The sequence below is a fragment of the Excalfactoria chinensis genome, chromosome 17 (genome assembly GCF_039878825.1).
Source record: "Excalfactoria chinensis isolate bCotChi1 chromosome 17, bCotChi1.hap2, whole genome shotgun sequence".
NCBI classification, from domain to species: domain Eukaryota; kingdom Metazoa; phylum Chordata; class Aves; order Galliformes; family Phasianidae; genus Excalfactoria; species Excalfactoria chinensis.
In genome coordinates, this window is record NC_092841.1 from 8,581,604 (window position 1) to 8,601,094 (window position 19,491).

The 19,491-nt window shown below is 62.7% G+C and overlaps 1 protein-coding gene across 5 annotated transcripts; it reads left to right on the forward strand.

Moving 5' to 3' along the window:
* The first annotated feature begins 900 nt into the window (after nucleotides 1-900).
* Nucleotides 901-19,361, forward strand: AATK (apoptosis associated tyrosine kinase). 5 transcript variants are annotated; one of them, XM_072352263.1, is made up of 14 exons: nucleotides 901-1,068; nucleotides 9,098-9,231; nucleotides 9,954-10,095; nucleotides 10,988-11,067; nucleotides 11,226-11,344; nucleotides 11,735-11,822; nucleotides 11,966-12,099; nucleotides 12,756-12,840; nucleotides 13,365-13,504; nucleotides 13,606-13,755; nucleotides 13,850-16,877; nucleotides 16,969-17,122; nucleotides 17,208-17,429; nucleotides 17,562-19,361. In XM_072352263.1, the coding sequence occupies exons 1-14, from the start codon at nucleotides 984-986 to the stop codon at nucleotides 17,588-17,590; spliced, it is 4,590 nt and encodes a 1,529-aa protein (XP_072208364.1). In that variant the 5' UTR covers nucleotides 901-983; the 3' UTR covers nucleotides 17,591-19,361. The 5 variants fall into 5 exon arrangements, with proteins under 5 accessions (XP_072208364.1, XP_072208365.1, XP_072208366.1 ...); XM_072352264.1 differs by having other exon boundaries at nucleotides 13,383-13,504; XM_072352265.1 differs by lacking the exon at nucleotides 901-1,068 and adding an exon at nucleotides 1,264-1,485.
* Nucleotides 19,362-19,491: the final 130 nt, after the last annotated feature.

Here is a 19,491-nt window from a genome sequence, read left to right on the forward strand (position 1 = left end):
TCATACTGAGGGGCAGTGGCCCTGCTAGGAGCGTGAAGGAGCGAGCTGGCTCCTGATGATGGAGGAATGTTTATTCCCTGTGAAGTCTGCAGTTTTTCCAGCCCTGTATCTATTTGCGGCAACGTGACATGTGCGGCGTGCTGTTCTTTGCAGGCTTCAAGTCTTGTAAAAAATTAATTGTTGTATGCAAAATTTGGCTTGAGATTTTAAAACCGGCTGTGAGCCCTGGATCGGAGGCTGTGCTGGCTGCTCCCTGGGGAGCAGCACAGACCCAAAGGGACATCTGTCGTGGGGTCCCTGCACCCAACTGCCTTCTGGGGGGCTGCTGACTGGGTGCCCCCGCAGGGCTGCAGGGCTGGTGTGGTGCACCCATGGTTAGGGGTTCCAGCCCCACGTGCGTGGGCTGCAGTGTTGAGCTCACGAGGCTGAGCTGTGCTGTGCACATACTCCCAGCCTGAAGGGTCCCCCACTGAATGGGGATACGTGGGGTGCTGCTCTCCTGCCAGGGGTTCGGGTCTCGGGTCCTGGGGGTGGTGCCGGGGCAGGGGTGGGGTGGACATGGGGGATACAGGAGGAGGGTGTCCCGTGTCCCGTCCCGTGTTATCACATCGCACCCCATCCCGTCCCACTCCCCGCAGGCGGTACAGCACTATCGTAGCTCCTCGGGGCCGACGCTGCCTTCACCGACCGTGGGGTGGGGTCTGCCCCGTGGGGACCCCCTCCTCGGAGACGGGGCGGGGGTATCTCCCGTCGGGGCCGCGCGGGGGCGGCGGAGGTGCGAACCCAGCGCTGCGGACCGGGGGCCGCCACCTGCCGCCCCCTCCCTTCTCTTCCCCTCCCCATCCCGCTCGGCGGCGGCGCAGCCCCTCCCCGGGGCACGGGGCGCGGGGCCGCCGCGGCCGCCATGGAGGAGGAGCCGCCGCCGCCGCCGTGCCCAGCGCGGGGCCAGCGGCAGCCGGCGGCCGTGAGGCTCCCGCCGCACCATGGGCCGCCTCGCAGCCGCCGCCGCTGCCATGTCGGCCGCCTTCCTCAGCCCCAGCCTCGCCTTCAGCTCCCACTTCGATCCCGGTGAGTGCCGCAGCCCCTCGGGCCCGGAGATACCGGGAGCCGCTCTCCGCTCCGCACCGCTCCGCTCCGCGCCGCCGCAGCCCCCTCCGCATCCCCCGGCGAGCAGCCCCGCTTTTCCCTTCCCACTTCTCCGACCCCTCGTAGCGGTCCCCGCATCCCTCCTCGCCCTCCCCTCCCCTCCCTCCCCCTTCGCCCCCGGTTCTCCGTTTCCTCTGCAGCTCCGTCCTCGCAGCCCCGCACCGCCTCCGGTTCGACGAACGGAGCTGGAGCGCGGCTCCCGCGTCTCCAAATGTCACCGTGCGCTGCGGGAGCCGCTCCGCATCGGGCGCCGTTTTGTTCCCCGCTGAGGAATCGCGGAGCCGCGCCGCCTCCGGGGGCATTTGTTTGTCTGATTGAAAAATAATGTCGGCAGAGGCGGTGAGAACGGAGCGGGGGGGGGGGGAGGGAATGGACGCTGCCCGGGGCCTCCGAGGCGGAGCGGGGCCGGGGGGCACCGGAGGCGTGCGGGGCTGCCGTTATGTAAGCGCGGCGGCACGGTTTCGGTTGCGCCGCATCCGCAGGAGGCGGCCGCGAACGGGCGCGGAGCGGCGTCGGCTTTTGTGTGGGTTTTTGGGGCCGTTTGCAGCACGTTCCGGCTGGACGGGGAGGGGGGGGGTCGGACCGGCAGCTCCGGCCTCGGCGTGGGCTGCGTGTGCCACGGGGATGACACGCGTGTGTGTATGGCACGGGAGTCCCCAGGAGCTGACGGTGGGGTTCGGTGCGGTGACCCACGGCGGAGCATCCTTGCGGGGTGGCAGCGCGTTGGCACCGTCCCTTTGTCACCGAAGCGGGGACAGCCGACCCAGCGCTGCCCTGGCGGGACGCGGTCGCTGCGTGGCTCCGTGCACCGTCACATCGCGTGTCCCTTCTGCTCCGTGGCGGTGACACCGCTCCGTTTGTTGGTGCCGGAGTCTGTAAATGCGGGCCGGCCGGGATTTACCCACCCGGAGCTCTGTTGGTTCGCAGCCTGCTCGGTATTGATCCGCGTTAGGAAGGAAACCTCTTTATTTGCATCTTAAATGCGGCAGCGCTGGGAATGGAGACGTGTTTACCACTCTCAGCCTTCGCTATAATTTCTCTCCGGGTTTTCGCCGAGCGCCCAATTTGCGATGCTAATCCCGTCAACCTGGGGATTTGCAGGGCTCGGTTGCTTCCAGCATCCTCCTGCAGGAAGGTTTTCCATCGTTGCCGATCGCCATGCTGCCGCGCTCCCCAATCCGGGCTCTGCTGCCGCTGACACCCACGGTTACTGTCAGGGAAAGAAATTAGATGGGGGGGGAAATGTATTCTCTGTTTCACGGGCTTGTTGATCCCGTACGGTTGGCAGCACCTTTCGTCTGCGCGGCACCTCCCGCGCCAGCCCCATTTCCCTGCTGTTTGCAGGGGACACAGAGCTGGAGGAGCCGCGGGGACGGCGTGGGGACAGCGGTGACGCTGGGGGTGGAGGAGCCGACCCTTCTCCACGCTCAGCTTGTGTTTTGGGTGAGGTTGCTGGCCCCTGTGTGAGGTGTGCTCATGCCAGGCGGTGCTGGGTGGAGGGCTGCTGCCATCATGTCCCTGCGGTGGCGACTCGGGGGGGGGGCAGGAGGATCCCGGTCCTCTCTTCGTGTTTCCAGGCCTGGGGATGCTCATGGCTGGAGCCAGGCTGTGCTGTGAATAAGGGCATCTCTGCAGCCCCATTGCCTCCAAGGCCTCGCTGTGTCCCACTGCACAGTTGTTGGCTTTGGGGCCAGTGGTGCTCACAGCCCTGATGATGTGAGGATGTGTCCCCTCCGGCCGGGGTCGGGGTCGGTGCTGCCGTGGCTCCCAGCCTGGATTTCCCCATCTCAGCCTGTGGAGCACATTTTGAAATCGTGAGAAACGTCCTCTCTTCCCTTGCCCGTATTTCTCCTTCCCCTTTTCTTTCTGAGCAGCACAGTGACGGCTTTTGAATGACGGAGATGGTGCAGGCAGCGGGGCTCTGCTTGGCACGTTGGGGGGCAGCAGGGTGCTGCTGTGGAGCTGCAGCTTTGGGCAGCAGTGGGACTGAGCTGAGGGTTCTCCGTGCCTCTCAGTGCTGTTCATGCCATCACTGTCGCTGGGCTGTATCCCAGTGCCACCTGTATGGCCATTCCTGGGAGCTGGCTGTGGGGCAGTGATGGGATCTCTCCACAGCACCATGGTTATGGGTCCAGCTGGCACATGCTGCATCCCCTTGCCCCAGTTTCTGTGCCACAAATGCCCTGCATTGCTGGGCAGCCCTGGCAGGGGGATTGGTGTGGGGAACAGTGACAGAGGGGCTGGAGAGCACCAGGAACCCTAGAGCTCATGAGGGTAGCAGGGTGGGCGCAAAGGTCAGATTTGAGGCAGGGAGTGGGGAATATGGGATGGAGGTGGCTGTAGTGGGGGAAGCGTAACACCCAGCAGCGTGTGGGAAGCTGCAGCACACAAACCTCACCACGCAGATCCTACAAGGAGCTGTCGGCGCGTGGCAGGTGTCAACATGGGGCCCGTCTGTCTGTCCGGGTGTGGAGGCCGGGGTCCCATGGGGGTGCTGTGGGGTTGGGGGGGCTTGCAGCTGGGCTGCTGCTGCTGCTGGTGGCGTTGGCGCAGCTCTGCAGTGCAGCAGGGCAGCTGGGCCCTGCTGCAGGAGGATGGGATCAGCACCAGCACCTCTCCCCCCGGGGGTGCCTGCCTGCTCCCCTTCTCCCCTCCTTCCTTCTCCTCTCTCCCCCTCCCTGCGCACACGGGCGATTGCGTTTTGGATGGCGATACGGATCCCTGTCAAAGCCAATTAGGAGAAATTAATATGCCAGGGTTGAAAGGGCTCAGATCTCTCGGGAGAGGTGGGGCGGTGACTCATGGGCTCCCTGCCCAGCTCTGCCTGCTCGTGGGATGCGGGGTGCCCCACAGCTCCTGCCCTGGCTCTGGGATGTGGGGCAGTGCTGGTATCTGCATTGGAGAGCAGTGCCATGGCTGTCCCATGGGCACAGGACTGTGCCCAGCCAAGAGCTGCCCATTGCTGGGTCCTCCCTGTCCCATGGGCTGTTGGAGCACAGGCTGTCATCTCCCAGTGTTTCTCAGTTGGAAATCCCCACTGAGCTGGGTTCCTCCTACACTGGGTTGCAGTGGGTACTGGGTGATGCTCATCCTGTGATGTTACCCCATGAAGCTCCAGCAGTGTGCCACAAACCCAGGAGCCATGGCCATCAGGTGGGGGTTCCAGCCATTCCACATCCCATCTCTGCACTCTGGGGAGAGCATGGAGGCTGAGCATCAGGGAGGGACAGGAGCTGGACCTTGGATCGAGCTGGGGTCCCCTGTGGGTGCTCCCCATTGTGAGCCAGGGGGTTGGTCCTGTGATCCTTCCCATGGTCAGAGGATGTTGGTCCCACCTCCTGGGACTGTGACTGGTATAAATGATTGCCTTAAAGGCTTGAGCAGCTCCTGTTCAGCCCATGCCAGTCCCCTTCCCCACTGTAAGTTGGGACCACGAGGGGCACAATCCACGTAGGGCAGCCCCATGGAGGGGATGGGCTGGGGGCACGGGGTGCTGGGGCTGGCTGAGAGGACAGGGCCGTGTTGGGCAGCATGGGGAGGGGTTGGCCACTGGAGGAAGCAGCAGCAGGTTCAGGATTTCCTGCAAGTGACTGTCCCTGGGACGAGGGGAGTGAGCGGCGGTGGCTGGAGGCCCTGTTTCCCGTCCCTTCCCCTTTAGCAGTGCCATTGCTGCTGACGCCAATGCTACCACTGTTGTTTTAATATTGGAGCGAAGGGAAGCTCCGGCGTGGCACGCGCTGTAAGTGGGGCAGCTCTCTGCAGGATGCAGCATGGCTGGGCTGTTGGGGGGCATGGGGGACCCTGGGGTGTGGGGCTGGGCGCTTGCCAAAGGTGGGCTGCGCACCCCTGGTCAGTGCCAGGCAATCCTGCTCAAAGCACCCTGATGCCAGCAGGCTGTGGAGCAGAGCAAGGTGTGGTACTGCCGCCGGGGGGTGACGTCCCTCAGGAGGGCTGTGGTGATGCTTTCAAGGCAGCAGCTTCAGGAAGGTCTCAAAGGGTGGGCACGAGATGAGGGTGTTGCACACTTGGGGGATGGATGGGCAGCCCCGGTGTCGGCACCGTAACAGCTTCCTAAAATCCTCTCCCCTCCAATTCTCAAGGTCTTTTCCCCTCTGTTTGCCCAGCTTGGCACGGGGCTGTTCAGAGCTGTGCAAAGGGACTGTGGTGGGTGCCGCACTGCCCAGCTCTCTAAAACTGGGGCGAGCAAAGGGGAGCTGCCAAGGCCCGGTGCAGCGATGGGGCTTTAGGGCGGCTGCAGAGAGCAGCAGGAAGGGGGTGGGCAGGGACCCTCCTGTTTGCCGCAGCTGTCAGCATCCTGGGACATCGGGGCTGCCCGGTGCGGCTCCGCTTTGAGGTGCGTGGGGCTGCGCTCGGTGCTTTCCTCTCTGGCCGCTTGTTTTCGGAGCCGAGGCTTCTTGTTTCATAACGTCGCTGAACGTTTCTGATAAAAATAGGCTGCCCTGCTCCACGCGGCTTCTCTCCCACCGTTACGTAAATGCTGCTTCGCCGGCTGCTGGGAGCCTTGTTCTGGCCGTGCCGGTGGTGCTGTGCCCATGGGGCTGTGCCGGCGGTGCTGAGTGCCGTGGGTTAGTGTGCAGGGTGGTGAGGAGCTGATGGTTGGGTTTGGTGATCTTAGTGATGTTTTCTGACCTTGCTGGTTCTGTGGTCCTGTGCCCACGGTGCTGTTTCCGTAGTGCCCATGGTGCCATGTCCAAGGCATCGTGCCCAGAGTGCCCATGGTGCCGTGTTCATGGTGTCATGCCTGTGGTGCCATGCCTATGTTTCTCATGGTGCCATGTCCATGGTGCCATGTCTTGGTACTGTGCCCATAGCACTGGCCATAGTGCCGTGCCCTAGAAGCCACAGCATCCCTCCCTCCCATCATAAGGCACCAATCCATGCTCTCCTCCCTGCAGGCCACATGGGCACCAATTCACCTCCCCACGGCACAGGGAGCTGCACACCGCTGCTGGGATTTGGCTCCAGCTGCGGCTGTGGGTTTGCTGTGACAACACCGCTGGTGTGGGACAGAGGGAGGCTTCAGACCCAATTTCAACACCAACCAAGAGAATACAATTTAGATAATGAATTCAGTCTTGCTTTGCACGCTTTAAAAATATATGTTATTTTCTCAGGAAAGGAAAGGGAAAGTTACCCATGTCTGGCTGCTCCCTGCCCACCACGCTGCGCTGTGTGGTGCTGCTGGGTGCTGCTGGCTGTGCCTCAGTTTCCCTCTGGAGCTGTGTGGAGCAGCCTGGTGTTTTCATGCTAAATGGCAGCGGATGGTTTCTTGCTGCCTGGCTGCGTATGGGTGAGCAGCGCGTTCATCCTTTGAGGTGTAAAATTGCTTTCCTGGAAGCTGCCCATGGATCCAGGCCCTTCATCTCGATGGGGATTTATAGTATTACCAGGGCTGTGCCTGTGCTCGGAGAGCAGCTGAGAGTGCTGAGCCCGGGGTGGGATGTGGTGCTGGGTCCTGTGTGAGTGCACCCTGCTCCAATCCTGTCCCAGACCTTCACGCTACCCAAACACAGACCTGCACCCTGCCCAAACCCACACCCAGCTCTGAACCCTGCACCGGGCACCCTTCCCAAACCCAGCCCTGCACCCTGCCCAAACCAAACCCCTGCGCCCTGCCCGAACCCACACCCAGCCCTACACTGTGCCCAGACCCAGCTTTGCATTGTGCCCAGACTCAGCCCTACACTGTGCCCAGACCCAGCTTTGTATCATGCCCAAACCCAACCCTGTGCCCTCCCTGAGCCCATCCTCTCCCATCTGCCCTCCCATCGCCATCCTCACTGGGGGCAATGCCAGAGGGTGGGAGAGCTCCGCGCTTTGTCCCACGTCTCTGCACATAGTTGCATAGGGACCCCAAGTCAACTGGAGATCTGGGTACACTGAGACTCCCTCCATCCTGCAGGGAGAGGGCCCGTGGTCCTGCACCCACCAGGCTCATGGGTGTAACATGGGGAAACTGAGGCACAGTTGGGCAGGTTGCACCAGGACCTGCAGCAAGGGGCTCGGGGGTGGGCTCGGGTGTGTGACCAAGCAAGTGGGCAGGACCTGGCTGCTGCCAACCCATTTGGCCATGCGGAGCCCTGCGGGGAGCCCCGGGCTCTCCCCTTCCGCACACGTCAGCCCGGCTCCTTGGTCAGCCCCGCTCCTTGCCCGTTGCCTCCGGGCAGAGCGAGCGGCAGCCGTGGCACATCGCAGCGGCTGGTGATGGCTGGAGGAGCGGCTGCAGGCACTCAGCAAACGTGAGTCAGCAAAGGAGCCGGGGAGGGCTGAGCCCAACCCTCGCTGCGGGGCTGTGGGGTTGTAGCCTTTCCTATGTGCCTTTTAGGAAAAGGATTTTAGGGGGGTGCGTTCCTGAGCTGGGTGAGCAGTGCTACAGGGTGTGGGGTGTGGGCAGCATGGACCTGTGATGTGCTCAGCATCTCTGTGCTCTCTGCTTTACCATTCTGATCTCGCTTGTGGAGTCAGGTGCGACGCTGGGGCTCTACTGAATGCCACCCTTGCCCCACGGCATGGGGATGGAGCACGGTGTTGCCTGGCTTGCAGGCAGCGCTGGAGCATCACTGCTCCCCTGGCTCCGGGGCTGGTGCAGCAGCTCCTGCTGGGGGATACACCGAGCTGGCCATGCTCTGTGTGACCCCGGGGTGAGAGCAGTGTGTTGTGGGGGCAGCACTGGGAGCTGCTGAAGGGGTGCAATGATGGGGGCTGGGGGGTTTCACAGTGATGCCAAAAGAGCTGCACGGAGCCCTCAGTGGGTGGTGACACCCCTCCTTGCACCAGCGGTGCTGCAGGTGGGGAAACTGAGGCAAAACACGTTGTTTTGGAAATGGGTTCATCCAAAAAGCTCCATTTCCTGCACCGCGGCCTTGGGCGGCTCAGCTGACAGTCCCTGCTGGAACGGCTTCTGTCGCCACGCTCTGCTCCCGTCGGCATTCAAAAGGCTCTTTTCAGTGAGTCATTTTCTCTCTTGCTGTCCCACTATCCAAGGAAAATGGTGACATTCGCTGTACAAAGTGTGTTCACCATGGAAACCGGCTGCAAGCAGCAAGAATGCCACCCCCGGCTCCTCCCCGGTTCGGCTGCGCATCGCTGAGCCTCAGAAGATGGCTCTGGAGCTGCTGTGCCAGCAGTGGCCGTGTTCCGTGCGGTGCGGAGCCCAAGGTGCTCCGTGCCCCCGAGCGGGGATCCCCAGCCCTCCTGTCCTTCAGGTGCCCTCCTCAAGGACATGCCGGTGTGGGGGCAGAGCTGACAGCACGGTGCCTGGCGTGGCATTGCACACTGGCACCTGGGGATGGGAGATGTTTGGGGTCGGTGATGGTGCAGCCCCCATGGTGTGTCCATGCGCTCGGCACCATGCGTGGTGGTGCATGGTGATGGTGCTGGGTTGGGCTTTGGGAAGGGGATGCATGGGTGATGGCACTGTGCCCCAATCCCTTGCTGCAATGGGGAAGGCACGGTGTGGTGGTTCTGGGTGCAGCTCTGTGCTGCGGGTGGGTGTGTGGGGGCTCACGGTGGGTCGGGGGTCTGTGTGCTGCCGTCCCTTCTTGTGGCAGCACTGTGGCCTTCCTGCTTCCTTGCGCCACAACGCACTGGTTGTTCGGGGAGGCTCTGGGCGGAATAGTAATGTGGCAGCTGCTGCCTGTGATGGGGGCTCGCACTGAGGGGATGCGGTGCGGGATGGCCCTGTGGGGTGGTGGGTGCAGGGATGTGGGGTGGAGATGCACGTTGCCGTGCTGGCAGCATCCCTGTCCATGAGCCCTGTGGGACGTGGGGTGAAGTTGGGGGATACAGTGTGTCCGGTGGTGATAGAGCACAGTGGGGTCACAGCAGTGGAGGCACCATGTGAGCAAAGCCCCTGCATGCAGCCCCCTGGCAGCACCCCGCAGTGCAGTCCTATCTGCTCCCTTTACCCTGCACCCCTATGTCCCCGCAGACGGCACCCCCCTTAGTGAGCTCTCCTGGTCCTCCTCGCTGGCTGTCGTGGCGGTTTCCTTCTCCGGGCTCTTCACCTTCATCTTCCTCATGTTGGCCTGCCTGTGCTGCAAGAAGGGAGATATCGGCTTCAAGGTGAGGGCCGGGTACCCAGCGCAGGCAGGGGACTGCAGCCCCCACTGGGGTGTCCCCGTGCCATGTGATTGCACAGGATGTGCCTGTTGCTCGGTGCACTGTCGCTTGGGTGGGGGCTCAGCCCCACACATCACCCCGGGCCAGGCCACGGCATGGTTAAGGGCCGCGGCGGTCCCACCCGCACGCCCCCGAGGTGGGAGGCACCCTGACCTCACAGGCACAGAATGTGCCGAGAAACAGTTTTCCCTAATTGCTGGGATTTTTGTGGAGGCTCGCGGCGCCCGCGGCGGGGAGGGGTCAGGCAGAGGGGACACGCCGGGTCGTTGTATAACCGTCCCACACCGGAGCACCTCGAGCAGGGGAACAATGAGCCCTCTCGTGCCCCCGCGGCAGCTATATAGGGCCGTGGAGCCGCAGCCCGGTGCCGGCAGTGCCCGCGGGGTCGCGGCGCGCAGCACCATGAGCGGCGGCTGCGCCGGGGCAGCACCATGCTCACCATCACCTACCTGCTCGCACAGGCGGCTTTCAAGAGCCGGGGGCTGGTGCGACATCGTTGCCAGGTATGGGGCTGGGGGCACTGCCAGAGGGTCTCGGTGATGCGCTATAGGGTGCGGGGTGGCTGTACTGTGGGGCGCGGGGCAGGTTGCAGGGAGCCCGCAGGGTCAGTTGTGTCTGCTCCGTGTGTGTCCCCCCGCCGTGCGCTCCCCTCCGCCCCGGCACAGGAGTTCGAGAACGCCGAGGGGGAAGACTACGTGACGGAGTTCTCGGCCCAGGGCTCGCCCGCCCCGCAGCATGGCCCCGAGGTGTACGTCCTGCCCCTCACCGAGGTCTCGCTGCCCATGGCCAAGCAGCCGGGGCGCTCAGGTAAGCTGCCTGGGGAGGGGGTGGGAGGCACTGGGCACTGTGGGATCCCCGTGCGCCCTGGGGTGGGGTGGAGCCAGGAGGGGTGATGACAGCCCTGTGCTAGGCATAGCTGAAGCAGCTTCTAATGGGGGCAGCAGGAGGATGAGATCCCTCGAGCAGCCCTGTCCCTCTGCACAGGGGTGGTTTGTCGCCTGTGTGGCACCAAGGGGAGCAGTGTGCATCCCTGCTGGCATGTGCTGGGATATGGAATCACTGAGGTTGGAGGAGAGCGTTAAGATCACGTCCAACTGTCAGCCCATCCCCACCATGCCCATTGAACCACCCCATAGGGTGCTCTTTCCCATGGCACCCACCAGCCCCAGTCCTGCGTAAACAAGGCAGCGAGTGGGAGAGGAATCTGGGGGGGGCTGCTGTGCCACAGCCCCCTCGCTCCCATTGTTGCTCTCCCCAGCTCAGAGAATAGCAGCAGTGTGGCAGGGCTGGGGCAGCGTGACGCAGCCCAACAATGGCCCCATTGCTGCACCCTTGGCATGGGTACACGGAGGGCAGGACCTGTGCTGGGAGGGGGCCGGGTCTGTGGCTAAATGCCAGAGCTCCAGCTCAGCTCCATTCTGCTCTCCCCATCCCTGGGGAGGAGAAGCAGCTCCCCACCACTGTGCTTGGGGCCACCCCATGTCCCCACACCGGCACGGCCACACCAGGATGCTTGGTGGGAAGGATGAGGGGTGTGTGGGGGTGGCCCCCCCACTGCTGACAGAACATCCCAGGACAGCGTGGGGTGGCACAGCAGGAAGGACCCCAGGGCTCGGCTGGAATCAACGGGTAACTCAGGTGGGTTGGGGGTATGGGTGGGCACATGAGCCCACAGGCAGCTGGATGTGCTCTGTTACAGTGCAGCTCCTCAAGTCTGCAGACCTTGGGAGGCAGAGCCTGTTGTACCTGAAGGAGATTGGGCACGGATGGTTTGGCAAGGTGAGCGCGGGGCATTGGGGTTTGGGGATACTGGGTCAGGGTGCATGCAGGATCTGGTCCCTGTGGGGATGTGGGTTGCAGGGGACACTGTGTCCCTCACTGGGAGCGAGGTGCAGTGAGGATGGATAGATGGGGACGTGCCTGTCCCTTGCCCCCAGGTGTTCCTGGGGGAGGTGAACTCGGGCATCAGCAGCACGCAGGTGGTGGTGAAGGAGCTGAAGGCCAGCGCCAGCGTGCAGGACCAGATGCAGTTCCTGGAGGAAGCACAGCCCTACAGGTAGGGCCCGGGGTGCTCCTGAGCTGAGGCAAACTGCTGGGAGGGGGAATGCTTATGGACGGAGCCTGTCCCCAGGCTGTGGGCTGTCCCCTCTGTGCCACATTTGGCTGAGCTCTCTGGGCTGCAGCACAGCTCTGTCCTGGGGCTTGTTGCCTGCAGGATGCTGCTGGTGTCCGGCCTGGGCTGCAGTGAGGTCATGAGTATGGAGGGAGGGCACAGAGCTGCTCCATGCCCCGTGAGAGCCAGACAAATGCCCCTTTGTGGTGCACACTGGGTGCTGGGACATGCTGGTACCCACTTGCAGCCATTCCCAGCTGCCCACACGTTGTGGAGGAAGCACCAGGGATGCTCCCCCCATGGTGCCAGCATGCCCCTCGCTCTGCCCTGCAGGGCCCTCCAGCACACCAACCTGCTGCAGTGCCTGGCCCAGTGCGCCGAGGTCACCCCCTACCTGCTGGTGATGGAGTTCTGCCCGCTGGTGAGTGCCTTAGCCCTGCAAGCCAGGGCTGTGGGGTACTGTGGGGTGGTACATGGCACTGCTGTGCCATGCTTACTGCATTTTGACCCTGGGACCTGCTGAGTGTGAGAGGGGACTGTGGTCACAGTGGTACCATCCTGCAGGGTGACCTGAAGGGATACCTGAGGAGCTGCCGGGGGGCTGACTCCATGGCCCCAGACCCACTCACTCTGCAGAGGATGGCGTGTGAGGTGGCCTGCGGCGTGCTGCACCTGCACAGGAACAACTACATCCACAGGTAGGGCTGGGGGTGCAGCGGGGAGGGGGGGAGTGTGCTGAGCAACCCCCAGGCTGTGCCCACCCCACCTTGCTCCTCCTGCCCAACAATATCCTGGTGCTGAGTGAGTTGCACACGGAGACTCCAGCATCAGTGATTTTGTTGAGGAAGGGGAGCGCTGCATCGGGGCCACCGGACCTTCCCAGCCCAAGCTGGGCTGCTTGGGAGCATTGCAGTGGGGGGATGTGGGGGGAGGACAGTGCTGGAGAGGGGTTTCCCTTGGGCATCCCACACTTGGTGCACCCAGGGTGTCCCTATGTGAATCCACACTGTCCTGATGTGCGGCCCATCTGTGTGCACCCCTCCGGGGCTATGGGAGCCTGGCTTCATGCGTAGGAAGTGCCAGGGCTCACGTTGCTGGGGAAACCTGCTTTCCGCTTGGCTCAGCGCGTGACGGATGGACGGACGGACAGAGGCGCAGCTGGAACGCTGTGCAGGAATTCCTGCTGTGCATTGGGTGGCTGCTGATCGGCACACCCAGCGTTCTGCTGCCACACAACTCTTCCACTCCCTGCACTGGGAGCAGTGCTGCTGGGGGTGCCCAAGTGCAGCTCCCGGGCCCTGTGTGCCCTGTGCCCCCCATGGGGGTGGTGACAGCACTGGGGTTTGCTTGGCAGCGACCTGGCCCTGCGGAACTGCCTACTCACCGCTGACCTGACCGTCAAGATTGGGGACTACGGGCTCTCACACTGCAAGTACAAAGTAAGGCTGGTTAGGGTGAGGATGGGGTTGTGCTTGGGACCCCCACAGCACTGAGTTGGGGGGGAGCTCAAGGGTGTTCTGTGCACACTTATGGCTTTGCCTGTAGCTCTCTGTGCACACACACCCCAAACACCCCCCTTTTTCCCTTCCTTTCCCTTCCTTTCCCTTCCTTTCCCTTCCTTTCCCTTCCTTTCCCTTCCTTTCCCTTCCTTTCCCTTCCTTTCCCTTCCTTTCCCTTCCTTTCCCTTCCTTTCCCTTCCTTTCCCTTCCTTTCCCTTCCTTTCCCTTCCTTTCCCTTCCTTTCCCTTCCTTTCCCTTCCTTTCCCTTCCCTTCCTTTCCCTTCCCCATGGGCTTTGCTGGAGCATTGAGTGGGTGCTGGGAGGAGGTGTGAGCCTGGAGGAGCAGCACGATGGGGCTGGGGCCGTGGGGTGGTGGGGTGCAGTGGGGCTGGGGAGCACGGTGGCAGCAGGTGGTGGTGTGCCCTGTCCTTTACGTGTCGTTTTGACGTTCTCTTCTCGTACTGACCCTGCATACTTGGCAGGACGACTACTTTGTGACGGCCGACCAGCTGTGGGTGCCGCTGCGCTGGATTGCGCCCGAGCTCATTGATGAGGTGCATGGCAACCTGCTTGTTGTGGACCAGACCAAGGCCAGCAACATCTGGTGAGCAGGGTGTTGGGCACGGAGGGTGTGTGGTGTCTGGATGCCAGCCGGTTGCGGGCTGGGGGCCTCCCTGTGCCCCCAGTATCATGCCACTCCTGCAGGTCACTGGGTGTCACCATCTGGGAGCTGTTTGAGCTGGGCAGTCAGCCCTACGACCACTACTCCGACCGGCAGGTGCTTGCCTACGCCATCAAGGAGCAGCAGCTGAAGCTGCCCAAGCCCCAGCTGAAGTTGTCGCTGGCGGAGCGCTGGTGAGGAACTCTCCCCATCCCCCTGGGGTTGCGCAGCCGCCGCTCTGGCATGAGAGTGGGCATGGTGCTGAGCCCTGCTCCTTATTGCCACCAGGTATGAAGTGATGCAGTTCTGCTGGCTGCAGCCTGAGCAGCGCCCAACAGCTGATGAGGTGCATCTGCTGCTCTCCTACCTCTGTGCCAAGGGTGCGACGGAGGCGGAGGAGGAGTTTGAGAAGCGCTGGAACTCCATGAAGCCCAACGGCGGTGCCAGCGGCAGCCACCACGGCACCGAGCTCTCCTCCTTCCCTCTGCTGGAGCACTTCTCAGCTGACGGCTTCCCCTCGGACGGAGACGACATCCTCACTGTGATGGAGACCAGCCACGGCCTCAACTTTGAGTACAAGTGGGAGCACACCAAGACCGAGCACTTCCAGGCACCCCTGGGATCCCTCAGCCCCAGCAGTGCTGCACGTTACCACGAACTCTATTACCCAGCAGCATCCGCGGGGCACCTGAGCCTGGGGGTCTCACCCTCCTGCTATGAGTGCAAGCAGCCGGGCTGCCCCAGCCTTCCACCACCCAGCATGGTGCCCATCCTGGGCGCACACAGCCCCTCGCTCGGCAGTGAGTACTACATCCGCATCGAGGGCCCGGCCGAGGGCAGCGCTGAGATGGACTACGCCATGTGCTCCTACAGCCCCGAGGGAGAGCGCGGCTCTGCGTCCTGCTGGAGAACCCAGGGTGCGCGGGATGACTCGGACAGCAGCCCCACTGCATCACTGAGCATGGAGCCGCTGCTGGGCCACGTGCCGGTGGGCGAGGGCTCGTGGGAGTGTGCCGAGTACTACCCCTACATGGGGCAGGAGCAGCAAGGCTATGTGCCGTCCCCCGGCCCCGAGCGGTTCCTGCTGGACGAGGAGCACGCTGAGCCCAGTGACAAGGACTGGCCCGTGCCCAGCTTCCAGCACAGTGTCTTCGCCGACCCACTGGGCGTCTCGCCTTCATTGAACTGCACCTACAGCCCCCAGCACTACAGGCAGCCGCCAGCACAGGGTGAAACCCATCCGGACTGCGTGGCGCTGGAGCTGGGTGACGACAGCCCCCCTGGGGCTCCCCTGCCAGCAGCCCCCCAGCAGCAGCAGCAGCAGTGGGCCTCCAACAGCTCCTCCAACAACAACATTGGCAGTGGCAGCCCAGCCGCCCATGAGCCCGCCGACAGCTGGTGCTACCGCCGCATGATCACCTTCCGTGGGCTGATGGCCAAGCCGCTGGGCACCGTGCCGCCGCGCGCCCAGCCCCAGCTCGGGGGGTCCCCGCCGGGCATTGATTTCCGCCGCCCACGGCAGGAGCAGCCCCAGCCCCCCGGCTCCTCCCAGTGCCGCTCGCCCTCCCCGCAGAGCCAGGCCTGGCAGAGCCGTGACTCATCAGCCTCCGGCCGCTCACAGGCAGCAGCGCTGGCTGGCGGCCCCGACGCGGCCCTGGAAGCCGGAGTACAGCTGTGCCCGCAGGATGCCCGTCTGGCTGAGGGCATGGAGCAGAGCAGCCCTCCCTGCAGCCCTGTACCCCACGACACGGCTGGGACGGGCTCTGGGGAGACCATCCCCGTTGGCGGCACCACCGTGCCAAACCCTGCTCCCAACGGGGAGTCTGGCATAGGCGGTGCCCAGTCTGTGCTGGAGGGCCCCGAGGCATCCGTGTCTGCAGAGGCAGCTGCCGAGAGCGGCGTGTGCCCCACCAGCGACACAGAACGAACCCCAGACAAAACCTTCTCCAGCAGCAGCTTCCCTGGTGGCGACGACGGCAGCGATGAGGACACGGCAGAGCTGACCTCGGGAGTCTTCACCGACTTCTCTGGGGACTACATGGAGCGGGCGGACATGGCACCAGCATTCAAGTCCTTGCAGAAGCAGGTGGGGACACCGGACTCCCTGGAGTCGCTGGACATCCCCTCCACCGCCAGCTCCTGCGAGGTGTTCAGCCCCACCGCCTTCACGCCTGCTGGGCAGCCCAAGGCTGTGGACAGCGGCTACGACACGGAGAACAATGAGTCCCCTGAGTTTGTCCTCAAGGAGCCCCATGAGCCCCGTGAGCCCGAGGCTTTTGGCCAGATGGGGAAGCCACCCCCGGGGCTGCCAGGAGGGGACGGGGACAGCCCAGCCCCTGAAACGCGGCTCTCGGCATCCTTCAGTGCTGAGCTGCACGGCCTGTCCGAGAAGAACCCCTACCGTGACTCTGCCTACTTCTCTGACTACGACACCGAGGCTGAGCGTGGCCCCAAGGATGAGGAGGACAGCGATGGCTCCGAGACCCCAGAGGTGGAGAAGGAGGGACCCCAGCCCCACACACAGGACACGGCACAAGCCCCTGAGCTGGGGGAGGATACGCTGCACCCCCCAGGAGCACCTGGCAGCCCCATAGCAGCCCCCAGCACAGTGCTGGTAACCGAAATGTTGGACACGGGGGCCGCTGTGGGGGACTGGCGGGGAGAGGAGGCTGGTGGTCCCACGGTGCGGGAGCATGGCACTGAGCACCCAGCACCAGGCGGCTCCCCATGTCCCGATGGTGATGTGTTGGGGCGCTCTGTGCCAACCAAGACTTTCTCCTTGTCCCCGGTGCCAGATGGTGAGGAGCCAGGGCCGGGCAAAGGGACCCATGAGGCTGAGAACATCCCTGGACTGGGAGAAGATGTGGCTGGGGGCAAACAGACTGTGCTCCCTATGCCAGGGCTTGGGGCAGCGGGGCTGTCCCCAGAGGGCACCAGGGTGGGCATCACACCTGGAGGAGATGCTCCGGGGGGTCCCAGCACGCTGCCAGCAGGGGATGGGACACCAATGGGTATCTCCCTGCTCCCATCCACCCCTGAGCGCCGAGAGGAGCCCGAGGAGGAGGAGGAGGACACAGAGGACAGCGATGAGTCGGACGAGGAGCTGCGCTGCTACAACATCCAGGAGCAGAGTGAGGAGAGCGAGGAGGAGCCGGCGGCCGTCCCCATTGTGGTGGCTGAGAGCCACAGTGGCAGGAACCTGCGCAGCCTGCTCAAGATGCCCAGCCTGCTCTCTGAGTCCTTCTGCGAGGACCTGGAGCGCAAGAAGAAGGCCGTGTCCTTCTACGACGATGTCACCATCTACCTCTTTGACCAGGTGAGCGGCCCCAGCAAGGCGAGGTGGGCAGGCAGTGGTGGGCACCGTCTCCAATGATGGCATCATCTCCCATGGTGTCTCCTTTGTGCAGGAAAGCCCCACACGGGAGCTGGGTGAGCAGAGCTTCCCAGATGCCCCCGAGCCCTCGGTGCAGCCCCCAGCCAGCAGCAGCCCCACCAGCCCTGCCAGCCCCACAGAGAGGCTGAGTGCATCAGACGACTCAGATGGCAACGCCTCGGAAGAGAGTAAGGGGGCTGTGGGGGTCAGGGGGTGGCAGTGGGGTGACCCTAATGATGGGCTCAGCCCCCAGCCCTTCACTCTGTGTTACAGGTGGAGGCTTCGAGTGGGACGATGACTTTCCGCTCATGCCGGTGAAGCCGTCCCTGATGTCCTCGCTGACACCTGCAGAGCCTGACCCAGCCGTGCCCACGCTGGTGCCGGCCCCAAAACAGGTGCTGCCCCTCCAGTTCTCCCGCTTCACAGTCTCACCTGCCCCGGTGTCCCGGTTCTCCATCACCCACGTCTCCGACTCGGACATGGACTCTGTAGGAGGTGAGACCTCAACCCAACCCCTGTCTCCCCAGCACAGCTCTGCTGGCCACCTGTCCCAGTTGCCCCCCACGGGCCCCAGCACCCCCAGGTGACTTTGTTCCCTTCTCACACCATTTCTCTGCTCCCTTCCAGGCAGCAGCGAAGACGGTGACCGGGAATGAGCCAGCATGAGCCTCACCTGCCTGCGCCCTCAGCACTGGCACTGGCCAGTGGTCACAGAGGACAGGGGCTGCCAGAACCTGGTGTGGGCTCCAAGCACCGTGCTGTTTTGTAGGCAGATGTGGTTGGAAGGAGTTTGGGTGCTGCTGGCTGGAGCCGGGCACAGCCCATGGCGAGGCGGTGGGTGCCAGCAGTGCGTGTGCGATCGGACGGCTGCGTGTGTATAAATAGACATATATAAATATATATATATATATATAGACATATATATATATATAAAACTATAGCATTATAAAGGGTAGTGCCCTGACCTTGCTAACATTTGCTCAGTCCCCCCCTCATTGATGCCCCCCTCCCCGCCCCACATTGGCTTTCTCCCCACATGTGCTCCCCGAGGCGCTCTTTGTCCCCACCTTCACCTTGATGCCCCCCCACCTTGTACCACCATCCAGAGCTGGCACTGCCCCTCTGCTGCTGAAGGGGTTTGGGGCAGGGGGATGGAGGGCTGCCCCATGCTATTTGCCAGGCCCCTTTGGGGAGCAGTCCCAGCCCTGCAGGGGACCCTGAAGGTTGGGGTGTTCCTCACCTCCCTGAAGCTCTTTTATTTTGGGGGGAGGGGGGAGGCTGACCTGACTATTTTTGTATTTAAAGATTAAAAAAACAAAAAACAAACACAAAAAACAACAAAATAAACCCTAAAAAAACCCCAACCCCACAAAGCCAAAACTCGCTGTTGACAGAACTCACGTTGCTGTGGTTTTAAGTTATTGTTGCCAAAGAGATGTAAAGAGTTTGTGAAGGAATTCGGGGGTGTTTTGGGGGGGAGGGTTGGGGGGGGGGTCTCGCTGTTTCTTTGTTTTCTTTCTGTTGCTGTTGTTTTGTTTTTTAATTCATTTAAGGCTTAAGGATAATTGTGCAATTCCAGCTCCCAGGAGGCTGCGGGACTAAAATGGAGCCTATGGGAACCTTGAGATCAGGGCTGTGTCCTTGGGGGCTGATAGACCAAACCCTGAGGTGAGGAATGCCCCCCCAACCTACCATCACAACCCCGTGTCCTGCAGCCTGGGCTGGCTCCTGGGGGGGACCGGGGTACACACACACACACATACACACACACACACACACATATACATGTACAGCTATGGGGCTGCATGCCCATGGGATGGGGCTGCTGCTGGGGGGTGTGGGGATGTTGTTTGGATCCCATTGCCTGCCCTGCCAGCCTGCAGCTGGGCCGTGGCATTTTAGAAGAAAGCTGTTGGAGGGGGTGCCACCCCCTTAAAGGGAATAAGCAGTGCCCCCAGCCTCAGCCCCAAGGGGGGTAGGGAGTGGGGATGGGGGCTCTGCCTCCCCTCTTTACACCTTACATCCCTCCTGACATACTGAGCCCAATTCCTGCTCGATCACAGTGTATGATTTCAGCTCCCACCCCCACCCCAGGCGCTTTGCATTGCAGCAGGGGCTCCAGACTCCCCCCCCCCCCCCAAATCTCTGCAGGGGCTGCTGGAGCCCCCCAGCCCAGGGTTTGGTCTATAGCAGAGGCAGCCACCTCTGGAGGGCAGCACGAGAGCACAGCTGCGTCCGCCAGATACAATGATGATGATGATGATGATGATTTTTGTTTCTTTTTAATAGAAGAGCTCCTCTGACATTGTATATTTTCTCGATACGGGTCATGACTGCTGTATTTTTTATCAGTGCTGATTTCCATACAGCTCCCAGCATGTGTGTCAGACATCATCGGGCCGATAATAAAGTTTTTAAAATATCCTACTCCCGTTTTCCTGCCCGCATCATTCCCTGCCACAGCTCTGGCTCTGGGGGCTGCTCTGATTTGGGACCAGTGTTGCATGGAAGAGCTCAGCTCCATCACCGCTGCTGGGGCTCCACCAACCCAAAGGAA

Bases quoted from the DNA above. Each gene is read 5' to 3' on its own strand.
- AATK (XM_072352263.1), top strand. From the start codon at position 984: ATGGGCCGCCTCGCAGCCGCCGCCGCTGCCATGTCGGCCGCCTTCCTC. The intron at 1,069-9,097 runs GTGAGTGCCGCA...ATGTCCCCGCAG, and splicing joins CAGCTCCCACTTCGATCCCG to ACGGCACCCCCCTTAGTGAG. The intron at 9,232-9,953 runs GTGAGGGCCGGG...GCCCCGGCACAG, and splicing joins AGGGAGATATCGGCTTCAAG to GAGTTCGAGAACGCCGAGGG.